The sequence below is a fragment of the Loxodonta africana genome, chromosome 18 (genome assembly GCF_030014295.1).
Source record: "Loxodonta africana isolate mLoxAfr1 chromosome 18, mLoxAfr1.hap2, whole genome shotgun sequence".
Classification (NCBI taxonomy): Eukaryota; Metazoa; Chordata; class Mammalia; order Proboscidea; family Elephantidae; genus Loxodonta; species Loxodonta africana.
This window is the reverse complement of record NC_087359.1, coordinates 72,724,673-72,752,024: the sequence shown is the minus strand read 5'-3', so window position 1 is coordinate 72,752,024 and position 27,352 is coordinate 72,724,673. Positions and strand designations below refer to the sequence as shown.

Genomic DNA, 27,352 nt, shown 5'->3' with positions numbered 1-27,352 from the left:
AGGCTGTGTAACTGTGCCCACCTTCCTCTCACACCTCCCAGTTCTTGTGAGCCTCTTGGTTCGGGTGTTTCTCCAGCTGTTCTACTGTCTGATATCTGTTCTCTTAGCTCCCTTGTCTTCACGAGGTTCATCTGGTCCTATGAGTGGAAACATGGTATTCATGTTGTTTTGTGCATCATCCAAGTCCACAGTCTTAGGTTATTACATGCCTCCCTGAGACATGGAGCTGAGATCCACCGTTCCACCTCGGGAAGGCCTTCTGTTTCTGCCCTGAGATTGATGCAGCTGTCTCTCTCTGTGGTCCCGAGTCTGACGGTCTCCTTTGTGTTGCAGCTCCCTGGGAGAAGCGTGGTCCCAGGTGAAGAAGAGCCTTGCAGATGAGGCTGAAGTTCACCTCAAGTTCTCTGCCAAGGTAACCCCTCCTTGCAGCCTTTCAGGGGTGGCCGCATATGGTGGTGTGCTTGTAAGCATCCAACAACCGTCTCTCCGGTTTGCAGTGTATGCCAATTCCTCTGGTGTAAATTTCAAGCTACCGACATGACCGTACTGAAGGTAGAGTTGGAAAGAGATGTGTGGTAGATGTAAATAACCTCAAGAGCAGAGATGATAGTGAAATGTAGTTAGGAAATGATGAGTTGTGAGTATTCATTCCCTTTGTGTTGAATATAGTGTATTTAATTGTAAGTGTAGATAAACCGATTTTTAATAATAGCTGTAACACCCAGCTCGCAAAATTCCTGAAAATGTAACTTTCAGCTTTTATAAGCCAGTGTGAGTGAGCCCTGGCACACCTGTGCACACCTCCATGTGGACACCCTCATTTCCTCAGGTGAGCCCCTGAATGATGAAACCCTAGTCTCTCTTTGCTAATCTTTCAGAGGAACATAGTAGCATTTTCTTCCTTTTCTTGATGTCAGATGATATTAGACTATGCCAAAGGGAGAGTTTGTTTGTTTGTTGTTGGCATTCCAGAATTTCAGAATACATGAATGACGCTTATTTCATTTGGTTCCAAAGACTGAAGCTCCATGATTTTCTTGGGAACAGGGGTGCTTTTGTCCTGTTCACTCTGTCCTCAGTGCTCAGAATGGTGCCTGGTACATAATAGATGCTTAACAAATATTCTATGAATTAATGAATACAGGGGAGCCTCAGATAACGCCCAGTCAATTTTTTACGTAGAAAATACACTAAGTGTCAAAGTGAAATAATTCACACTAAGGTGTGAATGATTGATGGGGCTATCTGCTACTAGCCTTTTAAAGAGTAAGAGACCCTTCAGAGTGAGACCATCCCAGTGACCCTTGCCTACTGGGGTCCCCTACCAGCCACATACAGCAGCCAGAAAGGACATTCTGATAAAGTGCTTAAATTCTCTGAGCTCCCCCTACTTAAATTGAGGCGCACACTACCCCTCAAGACAGTTGCTCCTTCCCAGGGCTTCCACATTAGTACCCACTGGTCCTCTTGCTTTTCTAGCACTTTTCCCACCAAATTGCAGCCCCCTGCTTTGAGGCCCCCATGTGATGTGAGGCCTTTGAGGACAGGAGTCGTTCTCTCCCCACTCCCCTGGTGGTGCTCTGCACACAGAAGGGGCAGAATGAGTGACACAAACCACTGAGGCATGCAAAAGAGGTTTATAAATGGGAAAGAACTGGTGGGAGGAAGAGGCAGTGCTATTACCAGTTCCTGCTTCTAAACAATGTCAGTGCCCCAAGATCAAGTTGACACCCAGTTGTGAGTGAGAATTCCCCGGCTAACAGCACAGGAACCTTGTTACACTGAACACTTCACAGGAAAATTGCCACTTATGCCCTGAGCGAGAGGGGAGCTCCGTGGATTGGTCTTTCCTGCCTTGCATATAAAGCAGTAAGTTATTTTTAGGCCGTGGATCATGGGTAGTCTTTCCCCTAGGCCTCCCTTCTGTCCTAGCCCCAGCAGCCCTGTCTTCGCAGTGGGAGAAACCTCCCTTGACTGCAGAGCCCGGTGGGAAGGTGGGGGCTGCGAGCCGCTGAAATGTCGCCTGCTGGATCCACGGGAACGCTGGTGGAATTTACTCACCATCAGCAGGACCCTGCGTTCTTTTTCTTTTTCAATAGACCGTTTTTAGAGCAGCTTAGGTTTACAGAAAAATTGTGCAGCAAGTATAGAGAGCTCCATAGGCCCCCTCCGCTCCTGCACAGCTGTTACAACTGGTGACCCGATATTGATATATTATTATTAACTGAAGTCTGTATTCTGCATTGGGTTCCACTCTGTGTTGTACTCTAAGGATGTCTTGCCGGTTTCGATAGATCCACGTCATGTACCCACCATGACAGTGTCATTCATGGTAGTTCTATTGCCCTAAAAATGCCCTGTGCTCCACCTGTGACCCCTGCATCTTGATTGCTTGTAGAGCACTCAACAGGTGACTGGGACATTCTCAGAGCTGGGAGTGGTGATGTAAGTATCCTAGGTGATTAGGTGCGCGATAGGGCTCATCCTACTTGAGTTTATCAACCTCTGTGCAAGATGATGTTGTTAGCTGCCGTCAAGTCAGCTCCCAATTCATGGTGGCCCCATGCTCAATGGAACCAAAGGCTGCCCACTCCTGTACCATCTCCATGATGGGTTGTGGGTTGGACCATTGTGATCTATAGAGTTTTCGTGGGCTGATTTTTGGAAATAGATCAGCAGGCCTTTCTTCCTAGTCCCTCTCAGTCTGGAAGCTCCACGGAAATCCATTCAGCACCATTAGCAACATACAAGCCTCCACTGATGGGTGGTGGCTGCATTGGCTGGGAATCGAATCTCAGTCTCCTGCATGTTACTTTTGTCATTACGTACCATTGAATCAGTTCCAACTCATAGAGACCCTGTGTACAATAGAACAAAACACTGCCCGGTCCTATGCCATCCTCATAATTGTTGCTATATTTGAGCCCATTGTTATAGCCACTGTGTCAATCCATCTTGTTCAGGGTCTTCTTTTTCACTGACCCTCTACTTGGAGGAAGTACAGCCAGAATGCTCTTTAGAGGCACAGATGGCGAGACTTCATCTCACATATTTCGGACATGTAATCAGGAGGGACCGGTCCTTGGCAAAGTAGAGGGTCTCCTGCATGGGAGGCAAGAATTCTCCCACTGAACCACACCTGCCCTGCCCCCAATCATGCCAGATAGCTCCACTTCACAGATGAGAAGGGGCAAAGAGATGGACTCACAGCCCATGGCCATGTGGCTAAGGACTCAGCTATTGAGGCAGCAGAGGAAGGGACTGAGCCAGTGGGAGACTGGATCCCTAGGCCTTATCTTCAGACAGCACCCTCTCCTGGGGCTGACTAGTGGCACTTAAAACACAGAACCCTGCACTTGAGAAGCGATCCACCCTCTCTTGTGGGGGCTATCCACAGAGCAGTGGAGGCAGGTCCTCCAATGGTCAGGAGGTTTGAAATCAGCGTTCCCAAACCAGGGCAGACCTCGTCATTCAGCTGACTGGAGACTTAAAACAATGTCTGTGCAAACTAGATTTTTCCATGACAGCCTCTACTGCTTCAAGCCTGGGGGCGGGGGCCTCCATCAGTCAGCGCAGGTGGCCTTGGGCAATTACAGTAGCAGCCCACAGTCTTAATGGCATCTTCTTGAGAAGAAAGGGGGCCCAAGGATTTATTTGTCCTGGATAATACGGCTCCCTATGTGCAAAGCCCATTTTAATGTCTGCTTCAAAAGCTTATTGAAATTCTGCTTCGAATGTTCTGTGTCGGTGGTGAAAAGTCTTTAAGACATGCAATTTTGTTAAGGCAATCTTTCAGACCGCTGGAGTTTGTTAGTTCCAGCCATTGTTCATAGCAACAGGCTGTTAAAGAAGTAAGATTGCTGTATACAAGGGAAGTTACACCTGGCTCCAGGTGGAGAAGGGAAAATGGCAAAGTTCCTTCTGATGGGGGAAATCTAATCACACAATAGGGGGCATGCATTCAGCCAGAAGATGTAGGGGGAACAGTGGGAGTCAGGAGACATGAGTTTTTTCTCAATGCTGTTGCTAACAAGGAGTCTCTAGGTAGTGCAAACAGCTAACGCGCTTAACTGCTAACCAAAAGGCTGGAGGTTCAGGTCTGCTCAGAGATACCTCAGAAGACAGGCCTGTAGGTCTACTTTTGAAAAATCAGCCACTGAAAACCCTACGGAGCACAGTTCTACCCTGACACACGCGCGGTTGCCAGGAGTTGGAGACAACTCTTCAGCAGCTGGTTTTTTATCACTACCAATCTTTGTGACCTTGGGCTAGCCACTGAACATCTTTGGGCTTCACCTTCTTCGTGTGTGAAGTGAAAAGTTGGGACCAGATCAGCATCTTTCAAGCTTATTTGACTGTGACCCACAGTAAGAAATAAATTCACATGGCAACCCAGAACACACACATATATGTACACATACACACATACGGATATTCACACACACAAATAGCCAAAACAAATGTTTCATGAAACAGTATTTATCCTTCTACCTAAAATGTACTCAGATATTTCCTATTCAAAGCTAGTCAATTCTCATCACAAAGCTGGCCCTGGCCCCCTAAATGAATTTCACAACTCTTCGTAATCCACCGTGCAGGAGACATTGAACTTCCTTCTAATTTGAAATGTCTTTTACTCTCTTCTCATGTGGGAGGTGAACGAAAAAGGAGACTGAGAGTGCAGGAGTTCCAGAAAGGCAAAACGGACAGCTCTGACAGCCCTGTGACGGGGATGGAAGGCCCCCATCCGTTTAAAGATGAGCCCGCTGTGGGCATTTGGACAACAGGCCAAGCCAGTAGTTCATGAAGACAAGCTTTCAGGGAGGATTTCTGAGTCCTTGTTAAACAAAGATGCTTAAAAGTTAACAAGGAGTAAGAAAGACGCCAAGTCAACTTTTTAAAATAAAAAATCTTTTGAAAGTACTTAAAATGTAGAGATGGAGAATTCATGAATCTACAGCTATGGGATTGAATCACCTCTGCCAGCTAGAAGCCTCATATTTCCAGAATATCTTTTGGGAAAGCATTTTTGTCTATTGGCAGGTTCTTAAGGCTCCCCTAGACCACAGAACCTGGGCCAGGGTTCCTTAATTTTGAAAAGCACCCCCACTCCCCAGGTCATCCTGGACATATTAACATCTGGCAGCCACTTGCTTCCTGGGAAGTGACTTAGGAAGAGACCCCAAAGTTAGACTGACTTAATCCTCATCGGCTCCTGTCTTAGTTTCCTAGTGCTGCCAAAACAGAAATACCACAAGTGGGTGGTTTTAAAGAACAAAAATTTATTTTCTCACAGTTCAGGAGGCTAGAAGTCTGGATTCAGGGCGAGGCTCAAGGGAGAGGTCCTTTATTTCAGCTTCTGCCAGTTGCCATCAAGCCGAGTAGACTCCTGGCGGCCTTACGTGTGTCAGAGTAGAGCTGTGCTCCATAGGGTTTTCGACAGCTCTGACTTTTCATAAGTAGATCGTTCTGGGGCACCTCTGTGTGGACTGGAGCTGCCTTTGCACCCTCTAGTAGCAGGCAGTTCTTGGAGTTCCTGGGCTGGTAGACTCATCTGCCTCCGTCGTCACACAGTGTCTTCCCCCGTGTGTGTGTTTCGGAGTCTGCTCTGGTCTTTTTATAACTTAGAAGTGATTAGGCTTGGGACTCACCCTCTGCTGGTGTGACTTCATTAACATAGCAAAAGAAAACCCTTGTTTCCAAACAGGCTCATATCCACAGGCCTAGGAGCCAGGAATTCAGCACCCCGAAGGACACCATCCAATCTATAGCAACTCTCAATCGGCGGGAGGCTCCCATTGCAGCTAAATGATTGTGTCCCTCCTCCGACTCAGCAAGTGCCTAACCTGCAGGGAAAGGGCTTAGTTTCTTCTCATCAGCCCTGAAGCTTGTGGCGTCTTATACACTGCCACCAGAGGAGGATGTTTTCCCATGAAAGGAAACTGCCCAGGGTCCAATAATCATAATGATACGAGAAATTTACAACTAATATCAACATCTCCAGAAACTAGGAGGAGAGGGCCATCTGGGTGGCCCGCTGTGTGTGAGTCTTTGAAGGTCATTGACAACAGAGCTGTCTTCTCGCCTCCCCAGGGGTTGGGCACTGAAGATTTTGCCATTCAGTCATCAGGGGGCGATGGGGCATCTGCTGCGGTGGCCAAGCCAGATGTGGCCCCTGCCCTCTGAGCACTCATGGTCGTGTGTAGTCACTTGTTAGAACTAGGAACACCTATGTCCTCGCAGTCTCCAGTTAAAAGACAAGGGAGCAAGAACCTGGTGGGGAGGAAGACGAGAGAAGCCGTGGAGTCTCAGAGCTGGGATGCTATCTGCCCAGGAAGTTCACGTGCATTCCCCAGAGGCACTTCTGGGGCAGAAGGAGGCTGAGTTGGGGAGCCATGGGGGGGCCAGCTTGGGGGCCCTCAGATGCTGAGCTCGGGGCCATAGGGGCCAAATTAGGGGGGCCTTAGGCAACTCACCTGGCTTTGATTAGAGTGGATCCACAGTCATCTGTTTTCTTATGAAAGAAATATCATGCTTCCAACCCCTCCCCCAAAAAAGTATTTTAAAAAAAGGTTCTAACTCATAAAGAAAGGGTGGGGTGGGAAGGAGGGAAAGAAAGACAAAGAAGAGACAAGCTTGAAAGCCTAATATTAGCCAGCTCATCTCAAGCATACACACTCTCTCTGGCCCAGGGATGAGGAAGCAGGTCCTCTGGGCAGGGTGGAAAGGAAGTGGCTGTCTCTCCATCTGCACCAGCAAGTTGAGAAAACTACCTATGGCCGTAACCTTTGCAAGTTTCCAATAGCCCCAGCAGCTCTACCATCGGTTCCTCGAGGCCTAGACCATTCTAGGTCATCATTGTATTCTCAGCATTGACCACATAGTAAATACAAGTGAGTAAGGTTATTAATTAAAAGGCACCCAGTCGCCAATTGTTCACCACGCTAAGTACTTGAGGACGCAGAGACAAGTGGCCTCAGAGGGTGCCCCATCTGAAAAGAGAGGCAGACACCTGAGCAAAGCCATACAACAAGGGGGAAGGATTTAGCTGACAGGGGGAATCTGGGAAGGTTTCAGAGAGCCCAGCCCATCCATTCTGTAGATGTGGAAACTGACATGAGTCCTGGTAACAGCCACTCGTCCTAACCTTCTCGTAGGACAGGGCCAGGGCCACTGGGACAGACCCCATCCCCACCACCTCCCTCCCTGTACTCACATGCAGCTAAGTCTGGGGTCCTGAGCACGTCTTCCCCACTCTCTCCTTGGCAGCTTCACACTGAGGTAGAGAAGCCCCTCATGAACTTCCGAGAGAACTTCAAGAAGGACATGAAAAAGTGTGACCACCACATTGCTGACCTTCGCAAGCAGCTGGCCAGCCGCTACGCCGCTGTGGAGAAGGTGAGGTCCGGGGACATAGCTGGGGCGGGAGGGCAGGGCCGTGCTGGAGAAGGGTGGGCTGGGGAGCCCCGCGGTTGCCCCCCTGTGGAGGGATTAGAAGGGAAGTAGGAGCCTGGAGCCCATGCCTGAGAACCCCCACCCTGCCAAGGGTAGGTGGGAGCTGCTTCCCCAGGGCGCTCAGAGGAGTTTCCAGGGGGACAGTGAAAGCCAGGGGAAGCTTATTTGGGCATGTGAGACTAGGGACACCTAGTCTTGTGTATGGGTGGTAAGAGGTGGTAAGAGCTATGTAACATAAAATTTGTCATTTTAACTCTTTACAAACGTACAGTTCGGTGGTGTTAAGTACATTCACAATGTTGTGTAACCGTGACCTATCTAGTTCCAGAATGTTTTCATCACCCCAAAAGGAAGCCCATGCTCGTTAGGCAGTGACTCGCCACCCGTCTCCCTCAGCCCCTGGTGGCTTCCAGTCTGCTGTCTGTCTCTCAGCATCTCTCTATTTGAGATACTTCATGTCAGTGGGATCACACAACATTTCTCCTTTTGTGTCTGACTGACTTCACTCGGGATAATATTTTCAAGGTTTATCGGTGTTGTGGCATATCTCAGAACTTCATTTCTTTTTAAGGTGCCCTCGTGCCGCAGTTAAAGTGATCGACTGCTAACCGAAAGGTCGGTTGTTCGAAACCACCAGCGGTTGGCTGAGTAATACTCTGTTGTATATATTTACCATGTTTTGTTTATCTATTCATCCATTGATGGACGTTTAGGTTGCTTCTATCTTTCGGCTGTTGTGAATAACACTGCAGTGGATATTGGCATACAATTATCTGTTCAAGTTCTTACTTTCTTTTGGGTATATATCCAGGAGTGGAATTGCTGGGTCAAATAACTCAACGGCATTGGTTTGGGTTATGGTAATTCTATGTTTAACTTTTTGAGGAACTGCCAAACTGTTTTTCACAGTGGCTACTCCATGTTGGAAACCCTATGGGGCCGTTCTACTCTGTCCTATAGGGTCACTGTGAGTCGGAACCAACTCGACAGCACCTAACAACAACCTAACAACTCCATGTTAACATTCCCACCAGCAGTGCGAGGCGATTCCAGTTCGGACTCCGAGCCCCAGCCGGGCTTTGGGTCCACATGTAGCCCCTTTGGTCTTCACCTGGCAGATTCCCTCCTGACTAAATTCCTCCCTGGCCAGACCCCAGTGGCTCTCCTTTGTGGCTGGAGGTTGGGTGGAATGCTCGGTGGTCTGATGCCCAACCTGGAGGGAAGAAAGTCCTCCCCATGGTGCTGGGGGTGGTCTGATGCCTAGCCTGGAGGGAAGAGAGCTTTCCCCATAGTGCTGAGGGTGGTCTGATGCCCAGCCTGGAGGAAAGAGAACCTTCCCCATGGTGCTAACGGTGGTCCGATGCCTAGCCTGGAGGGAAGAGAGCCCTCCCCATGGTGCTGAGGGTCGTCTGATGCCCAGCCTGGAGGAAAGAGAACCTTCCCCATGGTGCTAAGGGTGGTCTGATGCCTAGCCTGGAGGGAAGAGAGCCCTCCCCATGGTGCTGAGGGTCGTCTGATGCCCAGCCTGGAGGAAAGAGAACCTTCCCCATGGTGCTAAGGGTGGTCCGATGCCTAGCCTGGAGGGAAAAGAGCCCCCGGCAGGGCACTGACTCCAGGGCCCCAGGGAGGAGTGCTGGAGAAGGGGGCACACAGGTACTGCTGTGGGCACCCTCCTTCCCACCAGCTGCTGCCCCCACTACAGGCTGTAGAGCAGCTGGTGGGAAGGAGGGAGAATTGTGAGCTTGGGCGCCCGGGGATAGGGAACAGGAGGGCTGAGGTCCATCCTGGTATGGGCTGGGGTGCTGGTGCTCTCAGGCCATTCACACTGATGGAAGTGACGTGACTGGCCTTTGTGGCCCCTTCCCAACCCTGAGCGACTGATTTTAGGACTGCCTGGGTCCCTAGTGTGTGTACACGATCCAGTGAAAATAAAGTCTTAGGGACTTGCTCCAGGCCACGTCACAGTGCGGCTGGAAGCACACTGGGCAGGCATCTGCCATCACTAACTAGTGTCACCAACTAGCGGGGTGAAGCTAGTTCAGTTGCCGAGTCTTTCCGAGCCACTGTGGGGTATCCACAGAAACGAAAGACAGGAGGCCAGGCCAGGTAACCGTGAGGCCCTTGGCTCTCAGCCTTGGGAACAGCTTCTCGGTGTCATTTCCCAGGCCCGGAAAGCCCTCACCGAGCGGCAGAGAGACCTGGAGATGAAAACCCAGCAACTGGAGATCAAGCTGAGCAACAAGACGGAGGAGGACATCAAGAAGGCGCGGCGGAAGTCCACACAGGCTGGTGAGAGCTGGTGCCAGGTGCTCCGACACCTAAGCACAGAATGGAGAGGGCTGGGAGACGGGGTGGCTGGACTGGTGTATCTCTGCTTCAGAAGGTTCTAGAAGGGAAGTTTCTCCTGCTCCTCTCCCAATAGGTGTCTGCTCCTTGCCCAGGGAGAGCCTGGAGCTGGTGAGGGCTGGGGGGTGGGAGAGGGTAGGCCAGGCTGTTCCAGGCCGTGTGGGCGCAGGAATCCTCAACTGTCCAGGGTGGGGTGACTCTTTCTTGCCCAAGCTCTGGATCTCTGACCAGGTGGACAGACTCCTCTAGGCACCCAGAAGCCAGGGACCTCATCTCTGCAGGGGGCCCACAGGAGAGTGCAGCCAAGGGGGCCCTAATCACTACCCCTACCCTCCCTCACACCCAGTTACCCTGCCTCCCCAGTGCCTGAGACTCTGAGGGTTCACCAGGGATGAAGGGCTCCCGCCCAGGAACAGAGGTGGATATTTTTTTTGTTCAACGAAGTAGCCAGATTCTCTATTTGTGGTTTCTGCTTCCACCTAGTGGTAAAAAATAGCTAGTGCAACAACCAGATTAAACCAAGAGCAAAGAAGTTTCCTGAATACAACCAAACGCTTCTCAGGCCAGAGTAGCAGAGACGGGAGTTTGGGGACCATGGTTTCAGAGGACATCTAGGTCAACTGGCATAGCAGAATGTATTAAAACATTCTGCATCCCACTTTGGTGAGTGGCATCTGGGGTCTTAAACGCTAATAAGTGGCCGTCTAAGATGCATCAATTGGTCCCAACCCACCTGGAGCAAAGGAGAATGAAGACCACCAAAGACATAAGGTAAAGATGAGCCCAAGAGACAGAAATGGCCACATAAACCAAAGACTTCATCATCCTGAGACCGGAAGAACTAGATGGTGCCCAGCTACCACCGATGATGACGGCCCTGACAGGGAACACAACAGAGAACCCCTGATGGAGCAGGAGAACAGTGGGATACAGACCTTAAATTCTTGTAAAAAGACCAGACTTAATGATCTGACTGAGAATAGAAGGACCCTGGAGGTCATGGTCCCAGGACCCTTTGTTAGCCCAAGACTGGAACCATTCCCGAAGCCAACTTTACAGACAGAGATTGGACTGGACTATGGGATAGAAAATGATACTGGTGAGGAGTGAGCTTCTTGACTCAAGTAGACACATGAGATTGTGTGGGCAACTCCTGTCTGGGGGTGAGATGAGAAGGCAGAGGGGGTCAGGAGCTGACTGAATCACAGGGAAGACAGGGTGGAGAGGAGGAATGTGTTGTCTCATTGGGGGAGAGCAGCTAGGGGTACATAGCAAGGTGTGTATAATTTTTGTATGATAAACTGATTTGATCTGTAAACTTTCACTTTAAGCACAATAAAAAATAAAAAGGAAAAAAATTACTGCACAAGGAAGGGAGAAAGCCAGTTGACCAGTTGAGATCAAGTCGACTCCAGCTCTTGGCAACCGTGCGTGTGTCAGCAGCGTAGAGCTGTGCTCCGTAGAGTTTCCAGAGGCTAGTTTTTCAGACGTCATTGTCAGGCCTTTCTTCAGAGGCGTCTCTGGTTGGGCCGGAACTGCCAGTCTTTCAGTTAGTACGTTAACCGTTGCACCACCAAGGGACTCCAAAGGCCAGTTAGAGCCAGTGAAAAGAATTAGAGGTTTTTAAAAGAAACAAAGTTTCACTACATGCAAGAGCAGTGCCTTCTGAGATGAAAATGTGTGTGGTAGCATTAGGGTTTGGATTAGATGGTCACCGAGATCCCCGGGCCAGTGTTCTGAGGAGAGCCTGGGCGGACGCTGGCCTCCATGTGCACTGAGGGGAGAATTTCCCAGGGTATAACAGTCACTGAAAGGAGGCCTGGTGGAGCAGTGGTTAAGCGCTTGGCTGCTAACTGGAAGGTTGGTGGTTCAAACCCACCAGCCGCTCTGCGGGAGAAAGATGTGGCAATCTGCTTCTGTAAAGATTACAACCTTGGAAATCCTAAGGGGCGGTTCTGCCCTGTCATATAGGATTGCTGTGAGTCAGCGTCAACTCTGATGGCAATGGGTAAGATGCCTCTGTGACCCAAATGGTTTCCACTTGTCTGGTAACCTAAAGGTTGACAGTTTGGACCCACACATTGGCACAAAGATTACAGCCAAGAACACCTTGTGGGGTATTTGTGCTCTGTAATACATGGGTCATCATGAGTAGAATTGACTCGATAGCAATGGGTTTTTTATTATTATTATTATTATTATTATTATTATTATTATTATTATTATTATTATTGTACTTTAGATGAAGGTTTACAGAATAAACTAGCTTCTAATTATAAACAGTACACATATTGTTTTATGACATCAGTTACAAACCCCATGACATGGCAACACTCTTCTTTCTCGACCTCGGGTTCCCTACTACCAGCTTTCCTGTCCCTTCCTGCCTTCTAGTCCTTGCCCCTGGACTGGTATGCCCCTTTAGTCTCATTTTATTTTATGGGCCTGTCTGATCTTTGGCTGAAGGGTCAACCTCAGGAGCGACTTCAGTACTGAGCTAAAAGGGTGTCCAGGGGCCGTACTCTTGGGTTTCTCTAGTCTCTGTCAATCCAGTAAGCCTGGTCTTTTTTTGTGAGTTAGAATTTCATTCTACATTTTTCTGTAGTTCTGTCCAGGACCCTCTGTTGTGATCCCTGTCAGTGCAGTCAATACTGGTAGCTGGGCACCATTAGTTTTGCTGGACTCAGTCTAGTGGAGGCTATGGTAATTGTGGTTAGTCCGTTAGTCCTTTGGACTAATGTTTCTCTTGTGTCTTTCGTTTTTTTCATTTGCCCTTGCTTCAGATGAGGTGGGACCAGTGGGGTATCTTAGATGGCCACTCACAAGCTTTTAAGACCCCAGATGGGTTTGTTTGTTTTTTAAAGTCCCTTTCACCTCACCTTCTGATCAACCTATTCCAATTAATTCCATTATTTCATTAATCATCTACCTTAAGGACATTTTGAAATAAAACAGGATATAAACAAGTCAGTAACAAAATATTGTGGTATAAACATGTCATTTAAAATTCAGATTTTGTAAGGCACAATGATTCATCACTGGATACGGAAGTAGAAGGCATCATATACTTACTGGGAGTGCGAGGGGGCGCCCAGGGAGGGGAGAGGCTTGTTCAGATTAGTTTTAGGCTTTAGTCTTAGTTTAAGGTTAAGTGCTTTAGAGCACTTTTTTTTTTTTTATTAACTTTTATTGAGCTTCAAGTGAACGTTTACAAATCAAGTCAGTCTGTCACATATAAGTTTATATACACCTTACTCCGTACTCCCACTTGCTCTCCCCCTAATGAGTCAGCCCTTCCAGTCTCTCCTTTCGTGACAATTTTGCCAGCTTCCAACTCACTCTATCCTCCCATCCCCCCTCCAGACAGGAGATGCCAACACAGTCTCAAGTGTCCACCTGATATAATTATAATTAGCTCACTCTTCTTCAGCATCTCTCTCCCACCCACTGTCCAGTCCCTTTCATGTCTGATGAGTTGTCTTCGGGAATGGTTCCTGTCCTGGGCCAACAGAAGGTTTGGGGACCATGACCGCTGGGATTCCTCTAGTCTCAGTCAGACCATTAAGTATGGTCTTTTTATGAGAATTTGGGGTCTGCATCCCACTGATCTCCTGCTCCCTCAGGGGTTCTCTGTTGTGCTCCCTGTCAGGGCAGGCATCGGTTGTGGCTGGGCACCAACTAGTTCTTCTGGTCTCAGGATGATGTAGGTCTCTGGTTCATGTGACCCTTTCTGTCTCTGGGGCTTATAGTTATCGTGTGACCTTGATGTTCTTCATTCTCCTTTGCTCCAGGTGGGTTGAGACCATTTGATGCATCTTAGATGGCCTAGAGCACTTTTTTAATCTTTTAATCTTCCCATCCCCTGTGTAGGGCAGTATTATGTGTGTGTGTGTGTATGTATGAAAAATATATATGAAACAAAACATTGGCCCCTTCAACGTCCTTCATATGTACAGTTCAGTGACATCAGCTCACATTCATCACGTTCAGCCGCCACCTTTATCTGTTCCCATATTTTTGTCACCCTTAACAAAAGCTCAGTGTCCCCCAGTCATTGAGTCACCCTTTCCCCAACTTTTTCTAACTCATGGTGACCTCACGTGTGTGGAATAGAACTGCTCCACAGGGTTTTCAAGGCTGAGACCTTTACGGAAGCAGATATCCAGGTCTGTCTTCCAAGGCACCTCTCAGTGGTTTCAGACTGCCAGTCCTTTGGCTATGGGTATTTTTATACCTGTTGTGAATGTGGAAACAGATGACAGAGAATAAGGAACTTTCCCAAGGCTTCCTGCTATGGAGTGGCAAAGCCAGAATTCAGTCTTCTTTTATTTCAAAGACTGCTGATAGCCATTTGCTGGACAGCCTGTTTGCTCAGAAAATGCCAGCGTTTCTTTCTGCCTCTTCCTTCTCTCCCGTATGAGGCCTTTGTGCTCTTCCGAGGCTCCTGGAAGGGAAGGTGTCTAGATCCTCGGGAGACACTACCACGATTCATTGTCATTATCATAGTCGTCGTAGCTCCCGTTAGTGTTGTGCTGATTCCACAAGGCTCTTTTCTAAGCACTTTATGTATATTAACTTAATCTTCACAACTCTGTGAAGCTACAGTTATTATCCCCATTTTACAGATGAGGAAACCGAGACCCAGTTTAACTAAGTTGCCAAAGACACAGCTGGTGAACAGCGGAGCCAAGATGATAGCCCGGGCATTCTGGCTGTAGAGTCCACATTCTTAACCGATACTATCCAGAAAAGTCTGATTTCAGACCCTGGGGCTGCCAAGAGAAAGGACACACCCTCCTTTGCCTACACCATCTCTCGATGCTGCAGAAGCGTGTTGTCAAAATCAGGATCAACAAGTAGGGCCGTGGGAGTTCCATACTGTATGTCTCTAGAGTGACGTCAGGCACGGGCTCTGGGTGGATATTCGTTTGCAGTAAAGGCCCACTTTCCTCCCTCCAGTTCGGTCCCCCTTGGGATCAAGAGCCTAGTCAGTGGCCTTGTACCAAGAGCAAAATGAACAAAGCCTTTGATGTAGGCTCTGTTCCGGAAGGCTGAAAACTCGTGTTGTGTAGCCTTTCCCCCCCAGTGTGGCCCACAGCGGGGGTAAATGAGGGTAACTGAGCTAGGCTGTGGGGTGTGTGTAGTTTCTACATGTGGACAAAACTCCTCCTTTTTCTTTCACTTTGGTATCGGAATACACATGTGCAAGAGTGATGTTGTTACAGAAATGACTTTGAATCTACTCAGATTACCAGTTTGGGTAGTACATGAGTTCACCTTATGGTCCACCTGTGAGTTTTCCCATGGTGAGCACAGACCAGGATGCCAGGAGACCACACGCAGACTGAGCTGTGTGCTGGGGAAGTAGTCTCCAGCTGTGGCGTGCAGGTAGATCACCTGGGGATTTCAGGTCTGAGGTGTGTGCTGAGGTTCTGCCATTCTCGCGAACTGATGCTGCCGTCCTCTGCTCTGTGTAGCAGGGTGCTGGGATCCCGTCACACGTAGTCATTTGTGAAATTACAGTTTGCTTTTTTTTTTTGATTACAGAATGCTTCAAACATAAATACAATTCCCAGAGAGGATACACAGACCATCAAGATGTAACCATTATGTTTGTTTCAAATCTCTCTCCTGTAGAGAGAATGCAATAAAATGCTCGAGAGAGAGCTAATCCCATCCCACCCGTCCTTTCTCTTTCCCACGATAATCGCTGTCCTGAAGTTGGTGTGTGTGGCACGCCAGTGCGTGTTTTTGTATTGTCACTGTGTGAACGAGTTGTAAACCGTTGGGCATGGTGTTCTGTGTTGCAGAAAGACATCCTCCTGCATGCACGTATACACTGTCATAATTTGCAGATGTCTCTTCTTTAATTAGGACCAGGTTAGTCTTAACACTTGTTTTAACCAATCAGGATTCTCCAAGGTGAAAGGAAACTGCCATCGATAGAGAGGAAAGCCTTTCTCAGGCTTGTGATAGGGTTGGCAGTCCTAGAAGTACCCCCCGCCCCCCACCCCCACAAACACACACTGAGAAACCCCCACCCTGAATTCTTGGTCTGGAGCCAAGTTCAGCTAGGCACTCTGAAGCTGGTGTCTCATGACGCTGGGTTGCCCCCTGCCTTTGCTCTGCTCTCCCTGTGTCCCTCCCCTTACCCTCCTGTGTTCCCATGGCCTCTATGATCCAAGGGGAGCAGAGGGCGTGGTCGTGGGGGCAGGCGGAGAGGGCGGCCATGGCTAGGGCCCAGATGGAAGGTGATGGGGGCTGTTGGCATTTCTCAGGAGATGACTTGATGCGCTGTGTGGACCTCTACAACCAGGCCCAGTCCAAGTGGTTTGAAGAGATGGTAACCACCACATTGGTAAGTGATCAGAGGTGTGTCGGTATGATGACGAGGGTGCAGGCAGCCTGGATGGGTGATGGGGGCATGGCGTTGATGGAGTGGCAGTGAGTGTAGGTCTTAGATCTTCTCCAGTATTGGAGTCAAGACCTCAAGCTCCAGGCCAGCCTATGTGGATTCAGATCCCTGCTGTACCACTTCCTGGCTGTGTAAACCTAGGCAAGGCTTTGGTCATGCTGTATCCACCTTGAGCTGTCTCCCAATGGGCCAGAGTCGACTTGAGGATGTCCCCAAGCCAGAGGTGGCTCGACAGTGGCTCCTTTAGGACAGATCACCAAGCTGTGGGAAGAGTGATTGCCCAGAAGAGCGATGGATCCTTGATAGGACATCCTTGTAAGGCTTATGAATGGGTGAGCAGTTTAGGGAGAATCAAGAGGGGACGCCCCTAACCAAGGGGTGTGGGGGACAGGACCAGACCCTCTTGAGTGTCTCTCATTGAGCGGCAACATCTCCGTTTTGGTGAGCCCCGTCTATGTGTGACAGAAACTGTGGTGGGTCCTTGGGCCATTGGGCCATGTGGGAAAGCAGGCATCACGCCTGGTGCTTTTCCGCTGTCTCCACTGCCCTGAAGCCACCGTGCTTGCTCCAGGCGTTGGCCACCCAGAGCAGATAAGATGCCTCCACCAGGGACAATGACCTAGTTTTCCTCCTGGTTAATCTCCTAATTAAGCCCCCTTCTTTACCCCCTCCCCAGTTAATCACCTGGGCAGTGACCTAGTTATGTGCAGAACAACAGCCTAATCCCCTAAATTCCAAACACACAACCGTCTAGAAACCAATGGACCAGCCCTGTCTACTATATTCCCTTTGACAGTGGCTACTCCACTCCCAGCCCCCTCTGTCTACTCAGGCCTGGCCTGTCTTCTGTCCCTCAGCACTAGGGGACCCCTGGGGTGGGGGCAGAGGAAAGGAGGCTGCTCAGCAGAGGCCCAGGAACAAAGCCCAAGAGTTTGAAGCATGGAAGCTCCTCCGTGTCCCATTTCTCCACCCATCAGGGTGCTAGGGCTGGGGCTGCAATGGTGTAGAATCATGACTGAGATCATGAGGGATCTAGGTTCAAATCCCAGATCCTTCCATGTTGCTTTGGGCAAGTTGTATTACCAATCTGGGTGTTGGTCCCTTGCTTGGCAAATAAGTATAATTACAGAACCTATTTGTTAAAATTCTTATGGGGACAATTAAGTAATGCATATAAAGCTCTTATTCTGGAAGAACAGGCTTTCAGGAAATAGTAGCTGCTGTAGTCATTGTCATCATCACCCCTAGACACTGGGCAGATCACCCTTTCTGAGCTCAGATTCTTCATCTGACCCCAAAGGGTTGGGTGGCATTGTACGTGTCAGACATTGGCACAGCCTGGCAGGACCTAGGCAGCCAGTGACTTGTTCTGTGTATGTGGTGGTCTGGGACCTGCTTCGTGGGGAGGTCCCCAAGTGGAGGGCATGTGCCTAGAGGCCTCTGGTCTTCTCTTCTCGGCAGGAGCTGGAGCGGCTGGAGGTGGAGAGGGTGGAGATGATCCGGCAGCATCTGTGTCAGTACACACAGCTGCGACACGAGACGGACATGTTCAACCAAAGCGTGAGTGCTCTGCCTTCAGGCTGAGGGCTCCTGGGGAGGGCCACCAGGTGCCATGCTGCAGCAGGTTAAATGGCCAGCCACTGAAGGTGGGTGGTAGGCAGGATACAGGGGTCTGGGCAACCTCTTGGGATGGACTTGTTTGGATTGTCCTGGAAGTCCGTGTGAATCCATTCCAAGGGCATGGAACAGGTACACACATGAGCTGCTATGAGCTGCTACCCTCAGGGAAGAGGGGCTTCTGATAGTTAAAATAGTAAACGGCATTTTTATCTCTCCTGGCGAGTTTCTTATCACCCACCCCCAAAAAAAAGCCTGCTAGAAATACAGTATCTAAAATTAAAGCTCCCTTTGTCCTCATCTCTGGCAGCAAATGTGGACACAAATAGAGAGGGGAGAGATCACAGACCATGAGCCATCCCCCCCCCCCTTCCATTCCTGTCATAGATGAGGCCCCGTGGAACCTTCCTCAGATGGCACGCAGCAAGTGAGGGCAGACTCCGGGTGGGTGGGCCCATCCCCCCACTGTTTGCCTCTGTGTGTTCTGTCCTGCAAACGGGCCACTCCCTGGGCCCCAGAACCTCCTAGAGAGGCTGCTCTGATAGGCACAAAGGCAAGAGTAGGTCAGCTCAGAGGAGACTTCCCTCATCAGGCTGCCAGCTCTGACAGTGTCCTCCTTTCTGTGTCCCTTGCAGACAGTCGAGCCTGTGGACCAACTGCTTCGAAAAGTGGACCCAGCCAAAGACAGGGAGCTGTGGGTCAGAGAGCACAAAACGGGCAACATCCGCCCTGTGGACATGGAGATCTAGACAGGCCTTTGCGGCCCCGGGGGGCCTCTGAGGAGAGCTGGGATTCCCACAGAGAGCAGCTGGCAGCTCCCCCATGGGGCCCGCTGCTGACGGGGCTACCTTCTACCCATTGCCCTGGTCCCTGCTGAGGAGGGGAGAGTGTGGGCTGCAGCTGGTTATTCCAGAAGGGCGATGGCCCAGCTCCCGCTCCCAGGTATTCCCAGGCCAAGACGACAGACCCACAGCCTCGCCCTTGTCTCCGAGGCTGAAGCCCCTCACCTCCTGTGCTGTGCTTGCTGCTCTGAGAACAAACCGAGGCTGGAACTTTGTGGTCTCTGCTGAGCTCAGTAGGTGTGGCCTCCCTACCCTGAGGAGCCACGGGAGCCAGCTCTATCACATGCTTGTGCCCCTGGAAGCCCCATCTTCCTTCATCTCTAGAGCTTTGGAGCGTCAGGGATGGAGGCTTCTGTCTCCAAGCCAAGTGTCAGGACCAGATCGTGGATGGAAGGCACCACTCAGCTGAACAGCCAACACCAGGACTCTTTGCAGCCCACCTCTTTAGTAGTTCTTTTCCATCTGGGAGCAACCCACCTTCAGGCTTTTCTCTGCCAGTTTTTACCATCAGGGGTCTTGGGAAGAAGGTCTAGCTTCTGTCCTCACAGACTGACCCTGGAGAGTTCAAGATGGACCTACCTCATTCAGCAAACCAGCCCCCTTTAATTGTTTTCCCATTAGATCAGGCATCCTTTGTAAAGCCTCCAAAAATCCCATTCTACCCACCCCTCAGCTGATTCCCCCCACCCTCACCTAGTCCCACTGGAGGAGGCCTTCCAAAGTTCTCATTTATCATGATCTTGTCTGGAGAAGCAAGAGTCTAGAGGCTTCAGAGGTGGAAATGAATCAGTTCCTTTCAGAGGCCAGTGAGGCAGAGGGACAGCTAGGGTCTGTGCCGTGTCAGCACCATTGTGCTGCTCTTGGCCGCTGCCCCCCAGGCACCCACCATAGGCTCTTGATCGATCTTTGTTCATTCTGTGAGGGAGGTGGGTCAAGACCAGCCTTCGTCATCCTCCAGATGGCTCGGGCCGAGACTGCCGTCTCTTGTAAGGCTTTCTTTTACCTGGGGATTGGGCGGGGTTGTTAGGAGGCTTACATTTCACAAAGTGGGTGGGTGCCGCATGACATTGCAGACTCCCTCATGGCCACCTTAGGTTGTAACCTTCCAGGCAGTGTTTACCCCCTTGGCATCTTTATTTCCAGAGCTTCACACATGGTCACGGGGTGCTGGCACTGCCCTTCCCCTTCTGCCATCTTCCATCTTCCAGCCCAGTCCCAGTGTGACATTGAAAGCTTTCAGCACTGCCTTTGGACCCTTGCTCACCATTCCCTCCCTGTCTCTATCCCAACAGACATATTCTCCACCATGTTAGTCTTGAGGGGCCTAGAGAACTAAAGCAGTCTGATAGAAGGTCACCCAGTGAGTGAGGGGCAGATTCAAGTCTGGAGCCAAAGCCCTGAGAATCCACTTAGTTCATCTTCCCCATTCATTGCTTTGGATTGATGGGGCCCATGCATCTAACCATGAGGGCAGACACCAAGAGCACAGCTCAATGGCGTTTCTCTCAGTACATACTCGTCACTGATTTGATTATTAATCTTGAATCTTTTGTCGCTCCTTCATTGAGGTAGAATTGCTCTCTCATAGTTTAAAGATGCCTAATAAAATAAAGTCAACTGAAAGTCTTCTCTCTCCTCTTCTTATTGAAGCATCCCAACCAAAAAGACCAGTTTGAAGGCCTTTGCCAACATAGAGCTCACCTGATGGATCTGTCCTTGGCACGGAGAACCAGTCCTTCCAGATCTGGCATTGGGCCATGACACCAGCTGCCATTTTGGCAAATTATTTCTTGGCTTCCTCATTAAAAATGGGTGCTAGTAGTAAATTAATTTGTGGGTGATTTTCAGATATTCAAAGCCAACAACTCTGGTATTAACCCAGATATTTTGATTTTGTCTTCTCCCATCTGAGAATTCCAGAGTCTTGTTTATCCCTAGGGCAGTGGCAGCTCTCTTGCCTCTCCACAGTAGCCCAACTTGGCCTCCAGCCAGGTTCCATTTCCTCCCCTTTACTCCCACAGCCCCTTAGCCTTAGCCTCTTCACATACTTCTTTTCTTTTTTCCTTCCCACTTTTATCCAGTCATCAAACATTTAGTTAGTGCCAAGCAATGTGCTGACACCTGGGGACAAGATATGGCCCTGTCCTCAGGGAAGCCCATGTTCTCTTCATATAGACTTTTCTTTTCCCCAGGGGTCTGGCAGGTCAGTAACCTTGGCGTTCTTGTACAGGTACTCTCTGCAGAATCCAGGTTTTCAGAGATATCTCCATTGTACTGATTCATCTGTACTTCTATTCATTCATTCACTGCCTCATTCATTTATTCAGCAGATACTTGGGACATATGCCAGGTACTGGAAATACAACTGCACACGAGACAGACTCTCCCTGTCCTCTTTGTTCTCTGGGTGGAGAGACCTTCTTGTAAACTAAGAACATTACACCCATTCCACGTGTACCCCACCTGGGTTCTTTATGATATAAACTACTGCCGTGAGGTTTTTCCCTGTGGATGGAAGGCAGCAACAAGAGTTTAATCACTGGGCACCAGACCCTCACAGCCCATATTCAACTAAAATTCCAGATTTTTTTTTCTTTTTTTAAATAACTCTCCACACTTTACAAAGGGGAAGAGTGAAATCCGAGTGAGTGCCAGGAAATGGCAGCAAATTAAGAACAGTCCAGAGCCCAGGGTCTACCCCACCCCCATCCCCACCTGCAACCCCCCCACCCCCACCCCCACCCCTGCCCGGTCCCTGTCAGCAGGGCCTTTGGGTGAAATTAAAGTAGCATGAAGTCTAGAAACTCTAAAAGTACTCTTGGGAGTAGCAGACACACTATCTTGGGTTTACCGTTGTTTTGTTTTTCCTGTTCTAGGTGGTAAGTGGATTTTGCTGAGTTTATTCGCAGAACAGATGAGTCAGGGCAATCCACGAGGACATTCATTGTTCTGTTTCTGAGAACAGGTCAGCCTCTTCCACCCACTCCTACCTAGGAGACAATGTTGCACTTAGTTTTGTCCATGAAAGCTTGATTTTAAGGAAAAAAAAAGATCTCCGAGACTAATGGTGCCCAAAGGGAGTTGCCATGACAACCTCCAGGAAAAGCCACTTGTTACCTCTGATTTTTCAAGTGCTCATGGTCAGCATTGCAATGCTGGTAGGATGAGGCAGCTGCCCTGAGGTTCTGTGGATGGGGTCACTTGGGGCCTTCTTTCATTCTCCCCTTCAGGCCCTGCTGGCCTGGAAGGTGGCTCCTCCACTCGGGGTGGGGCGGGGGCGCTGATTAACGCCGAAGCAGACGGAAACAATGTGCGTGTCGCCAACTAGTGCTTTGTTTCTGTTCCCTTTGAAAACCAATCAATTACTAGATGAGTGGATGGGTGCATAAAAGTCTTGGCTGAGGCAAGGTCCCTTCTTGGAAATACAAGCCATAAAATTCAAAGGACACCAAAGACCTTGGCTTGTGCAGGTGAATTTAACTCCAGCTGTGAGTACCCTTGACAAGGAGAGTTTAAACAGGAATCTTCAGACCTGTTCTTTGTTAGGTAGGTAAAGAAAGCCCGTGCAAGTGTGAAGTGGGGGGCAGGGTAGCAGCTGCCTTCTCCAGGACGCCATCTTAGTCCCACAGGGCTCCCCAGCTGCATAAGGCCTACTGCCTCCCCAAACCCCAGATTTGTTGAGGTATTTTAATTTACATACAGTACAACTCACCTTTTTTTAGTGTACCAGAACCAAACCTTTTGATGTCAGGTCAGTTCCAACTCATGGCAACCCCATGTGTTACATAGGAGAATTGCTCCATAGATTTTTCTTGGTGTAAGCTCTATGGAAGCAGATCGCCAGGCCTGTCTTCTGCAGCACCTCTGGGTGGGTTCAAACCACCTTTTAGGTTGGTAGTTGAGTGCAGACTGTTTGCGCCACCTACGGACTTTTTTTTTTTTAATATACACTTGTAAGCTTATTTTTTTTGGTTACTGTTTTGTGCAGTGGAACATCTGTATATGGGATTGGTTTTTTTTTTTTTAATATGAATATGAATATAGCCCAGCTATTTGGAAACTCTATGGGGCAGTTCTACTCTGTCCTATAGGGTCGCTATGAGTTGGAATCGACTCGATGGCAGTGGGTTTTATATATGTGAGAGAAGAACTCCAAGAGGTAAATTGACTTGAGAAATTCATTGTTTCTGTCTTGCTCTTTCTGGGCATAAAGGGGAAGAGGTGTGTCATTCAGACAGAAGTGGTGCAGTGACTGTGTGCACACAAATGCTCATTGTACAAAATCCTTTCCTGATAACTTGGGCTGATTCCGCCCTGTCTGTTGTATACGAGTTGGCATACTGGAAGAGGAGAGCTTGCCGAAATGAGTTCCCTTTTCTGGTAGAGAGTGGTGGCTTTGCATCCCATTGACAGGTGAAGGAAGGGGAGGTATGTGATTCCCCAGGTCCGAGGATCTGGTCCATGCCGATGGCATTGTAACAGGGCTCCTGGGGTACATCAGGTTTAGCAGCAGCGTTGGGACTTTTAAAAAGTGTTCCATTCTCAGCCCTCCCCAGAGGCCGTTTACTGTTGGAGGCCTCTGCTCCCGCCTCCACTCTGTAGACGGTGGGAAGAAGGTGGGGGCAGGGGCCTGTTAGTAGTAGTGTCATCTCTGCCTGTGATATACTTGTGAATTTTGACAAACTTACACGGTTTTGTAACCATCACCAAAATCATACTTCCATCCCCCCCAAAATTCCTTCTTACACCTTTGTAGCCAGTCCCTTCCTCCCACCCCCAGTCCCTTTCTCCCACCCCCGGGCCCTTCCTCCCACCCCCGGGCCCCTTCCTCCCACCCCCGGGCCCCTTCCTCCCACCCCCGCTCCCCTTCCTCCCACCCCCGCTCCCCTTCCTCCCACCCCCGCTCCCCTTCCTCCCACCCCCAGGCCCCTCCCTCCCACCCCCAGGCCCTTCCTCCCACCCCCAGGCCCCTTCCTCCCACCCCCAGTCCCTTCCTCCCACCCCAGGCCCCTTCCTCCCACCCCCAGGCCCCTGGCTACCAGTGATCAGTTTTCTGACCCTATATGGTTTTGCTTTTTCTAGAATATCATATCAATGGAATCACACCAATGGAGCCTTTTGAGTCTGGCTTCTTTCACTCATTGTTTTTGAGCCATCCCTGTTGTTGCATCACTTGGTTAAAAAAAAAAAAAGTTGCCATTGAGTCGACTTCACCTCATGGTGACCCCATGTGTGTCAGAACAGAACTGTGCTCCCTGGCTGATTTTTTGGAAGTAGATCACCAGGCCTTTCTTCTGTGGTGCCTCTGGGTGGACTCAAACTGCCAACTGTTAGGTTAGCTGCAGAACGCATTAACCGCTTGCAGCACCCAGGGACTCCGTTTGTCCTTTTTCATTGCCATGTAGTATTCCATTGAGTGGGCATACTACATTGCTTCCTTGTGTTTGAAATGAATTGTTTGCTTTGGAAGTGTCTGGCCCAGGATCTTCAGCTTGTCTGCACAAACACTTGCAGCCTGCTGCTCCCTGCGGCTCCCAGGGCTCCTTCTCCAGATAGCAGCTGTGCCCACAAGTGGTCCTTAAGGCTCAAACTTGCCCTTTCAGTTCATTTTAGGTTCTCGACAGTGCAGAAAGCCACCAGGGAATGGGGAGGGGCCTGGGGACTCCATTTCCTCCCGCCTCTGGTGCCTCTTGGAGAGCAAACGCCTTCTTGGGGTCCGTACTCCAACTAGCACAGTTCTTGACACTGATTGTGTTCGGATCTGTGAGGTGAGTGGCAGTGCCATGGATGAGGAGAGGGCTGGCCTTTGGTCTCATCTTGCCCCTTCCTTGGATGTCTGCAAACCAAGAGCATTTGTCCTAGAAGGTCTGTCAAGCCTCCTCCAGCTACTGGGTTCTGTCTCCTCCCCTTCTTATTTGCAATTCTGCACGCTGCGTAGGTGACACTGAATCTGACTCCCACCGACATCTCTCTTTACCTTGCACAGTGTGCACAGAGTTCCCTAAAATCTTGGGGAGAGGGATATCCTGGCACATCTTCGTTTGGATTTAAATGGAGGTAAATTAGAGTTTCACGAGCTGTGAAGAATGAGGTAGTTCCTCCTTGGACTCCCAAAGAAAGAGTAAGTCATTGCCTTTTGGCTCTCGTCCACATGTCTTAGATAGTATGTCCTGAAGTCTACTCCCAAGCCCCAAGAAGCCAGGACATGCCCGCCTCAGACAGGCATGAGGATGGCACCTCCTTCAGCAGGTTCTTGTCATTGCTGGAAAGACGCTCAGTTGGCCCTCAGATGTGCTTGCGCACCATGGGTTGGTGACAGAGATATGCCTAAACCCAGGTAATGCCAGACCAAGCGGGGCTATGGGCTTGACCCCCAGGTAACCACTCCATCAGGCCATGCCTTGATCATGCCCTGCCCAGTGAAAGGTGAGCCCCAGAAGTCAACTGGGACCCTCTCCAAGTGAACTGAAGACATTCTTGGATCCGGGCCTGGTGAAGATCAAGGCCGGGGGACAAGAGTCTGCAGGGTCTCAAGGTGGGGTGCCAAGGATCGAGGCTGAGAGGACCCTTCTGATATGTTTTGCCAGGCAGGGCTCACCCCATTTCAGAGGAGAACTGTTTCTGTCAAATTCCTGAAGGCGAAGGGCCCAGCCCCTGTTACAGCAGATTTCGGTGAGAATAAGACAAATCAGGGAGAAAAATCCTTGCTGCACTTTCCTAGCCCTCCAGATGCTGGGGGAGTCGCTTTATCAGGTGTCTCGGGGTGGGGGTTGTGCTGGTCTTTGGACTCTCTGACCCCTGTGCAGTGATCAGGCACTTTGACATCTTGTAATGAGATTGCAACGGTAGAATGTAAAGGGTTCTGGCACATGCGTGCTCTCACAGGGACAGTGCCACATAGACGCAGAGGGAAAGCACATGGCACCATGGGAAGCACCCTGGACTGGGCATGCGCAGATCACATCCTGGCCTCACTCTGTTGTCTCATTTGTCACACGTAACCTGAAGTTCAGTCACACCCCTCCCTGGAGCTCCATGTCGTCATCTGTCAAATGGACACCTTCCCCTTCCAGCATCACCTGCAGTGGGCCGTGTCAGCCATGTGAGTCAAGGACGCACGGGACGGCTTCATTCAGAGGGACGCTGGCCATCCCTGGGGACACCAGTCATCCTTGGGGACAGGCCCATCTGCATCTCTCCCCCCCTCCCCCCACACCCCAGAGAAGGAGGTGGCTGGGGCAGCCCCTTCACAGACAGAAGCACATTAGCAAACCCTATTAAAGTGGGATTTTCTAACAAAGTAAACTTTCTCGTTGGGTCTGTTTTCAGTAACTTTTGCTAAAAACTTTATACATTTTTCATGTTAAGAAGCCGTGTCCCCTGCCAGCACTCCTCCGCCCAGTATGGATGTGTTTACTCCACACTGTGTACCCTGCCCTCCGCTGGCTGCCTCAGTCAGTAAATAAAACAGATGTAGTATCATTTATAAGTGACACTGTGGAAACTCTGACCCCTGCGGAGGCTGTAGCCTGCCCCCCCCCGCCCCCTCCCTGTAATAGCATTTGTGTGTATTAATGCTAAAGAATTCAATGTTGAAAGCGTTTAAATCTTGAAGGCATTGGCTATATATAATTGTTCTGCATTATTATAAAGCGTTATCAGGAAGTGTTTGCTATCTCATTTGTTTCTTTGGCGTGGTGTGTACACTTGAGATGCTCAGACTCATCCCATGTAAAATAAACCATCCAGAGACACTGGGTCCAGCTGATCAGCCCTCCTTCGCCACACTCATCTCTATCAGCAGTCTCACAGTTCTTCTGTTCTCCCAGGAATGATAGCTGTTTTACTCCTCTTGCTTTGCAGAGGGACAAAGGACACCTGGGCATTGATGCTGCTGGACCCTGGCCCTTGGCCCCAGGGTCACTTCTACCCTGTGGCTCCCAGCCTTCTGTTTCCCTCCCATCTCTCACCCCCCTGGGGCTCCTGGCTAGTTTCTTCCTTTTCTCATTTATTCATTCAGCAATTATTGAGCACCTACCATATGCCAGACAGTTGTAGGTATTGGAACATAGTAGTGAACAGAATTGATACATATCCCTGACCTCTAAAAGGATGTGAACAGATACTTCACCAAAGACATTCAGGTGGCTAACAGACAGACGAGGAAATGCTCGAGGTCACTAGTCATTAGAGAAATGCAAATCAAAACCACAATGAGATACCATCTCACCCCGACGTTACTGGCACTAATCAAAAAAACAGAAAATAACAAATGTTGGAGAGGCTGCAGGGAGATTGGAACTCTGATGCACTCCTGGTGAGAATGCAAAGTGGTACAACCATTTTGGAAAACAATATGGCGCTTCCTTAAAAAGCTAGAAAGAGAAATACCATACAGTCCGGCAATCCCATTCCTAGGAATACATCCTAGAGAAATAAGAGCCATCACACAAATAGACATATGCACACCCATGTTCACTGCTGCATTGTTCACAATAGCAAAAAGATGGAAACAACCTAGATGCCCACCAACAGATGAATGGATAAACTATGCAATGATAAAGAACAATGTGGAAACTTCTAAGCATCTCACACGTGGATGAATCTGGAGGGCATTACACTGAGTGAAATAATCAATAAAGGACACGGATTGTGTGAGACCACTATTACAAAAACA

General features: G+C 49.6%; 1 protein-coding gene across 7 annotated transcripts in view; it reads left to right on the top strand.

The window, feature by feature from the left end:
- The window catches only part of GAS7 (growth arrest specific 7), a 287,911-nt gene extending 266,539 nt beyond the window's left edge, over positions 1-21,372 (top strand). For 6 of the 7 annotated variants that reach the window (XM_064271773.1, XM_064271775.1, XM_064271776.1 and 3 more), the window contains exons 9-14: positions 334-412; positions 7,270-7,398; positions 9,621-9,744; positions 16,080-16,159; positions 17,678-17,776; positions 18,469-21,372. In XM_064271773.1, coding sequence (XP_064127843.1) covers positions 334-412; positions 7,270-7,398; positions 9,621-9,744; positions 16,080-16,159; positions 17,678-17,776; positions 18,469-18,582 — 625 coding nt within the window. In that variant the 3' untranslated portion in view covers positions 18,583-21,372. The remainder of the gene's footprint in view (positions 1-333; positions 413-7,269; positions 7,399-9,620; positions 9,745-16,079; positions 16,160-17,677; positions 17,777-18,468) is intronic. The other variant, XM_023556460.2, reaches the window with a different exon arrangement.
- Positions 21,373-27,352: the final 5,980 nt, after the last annotated feature.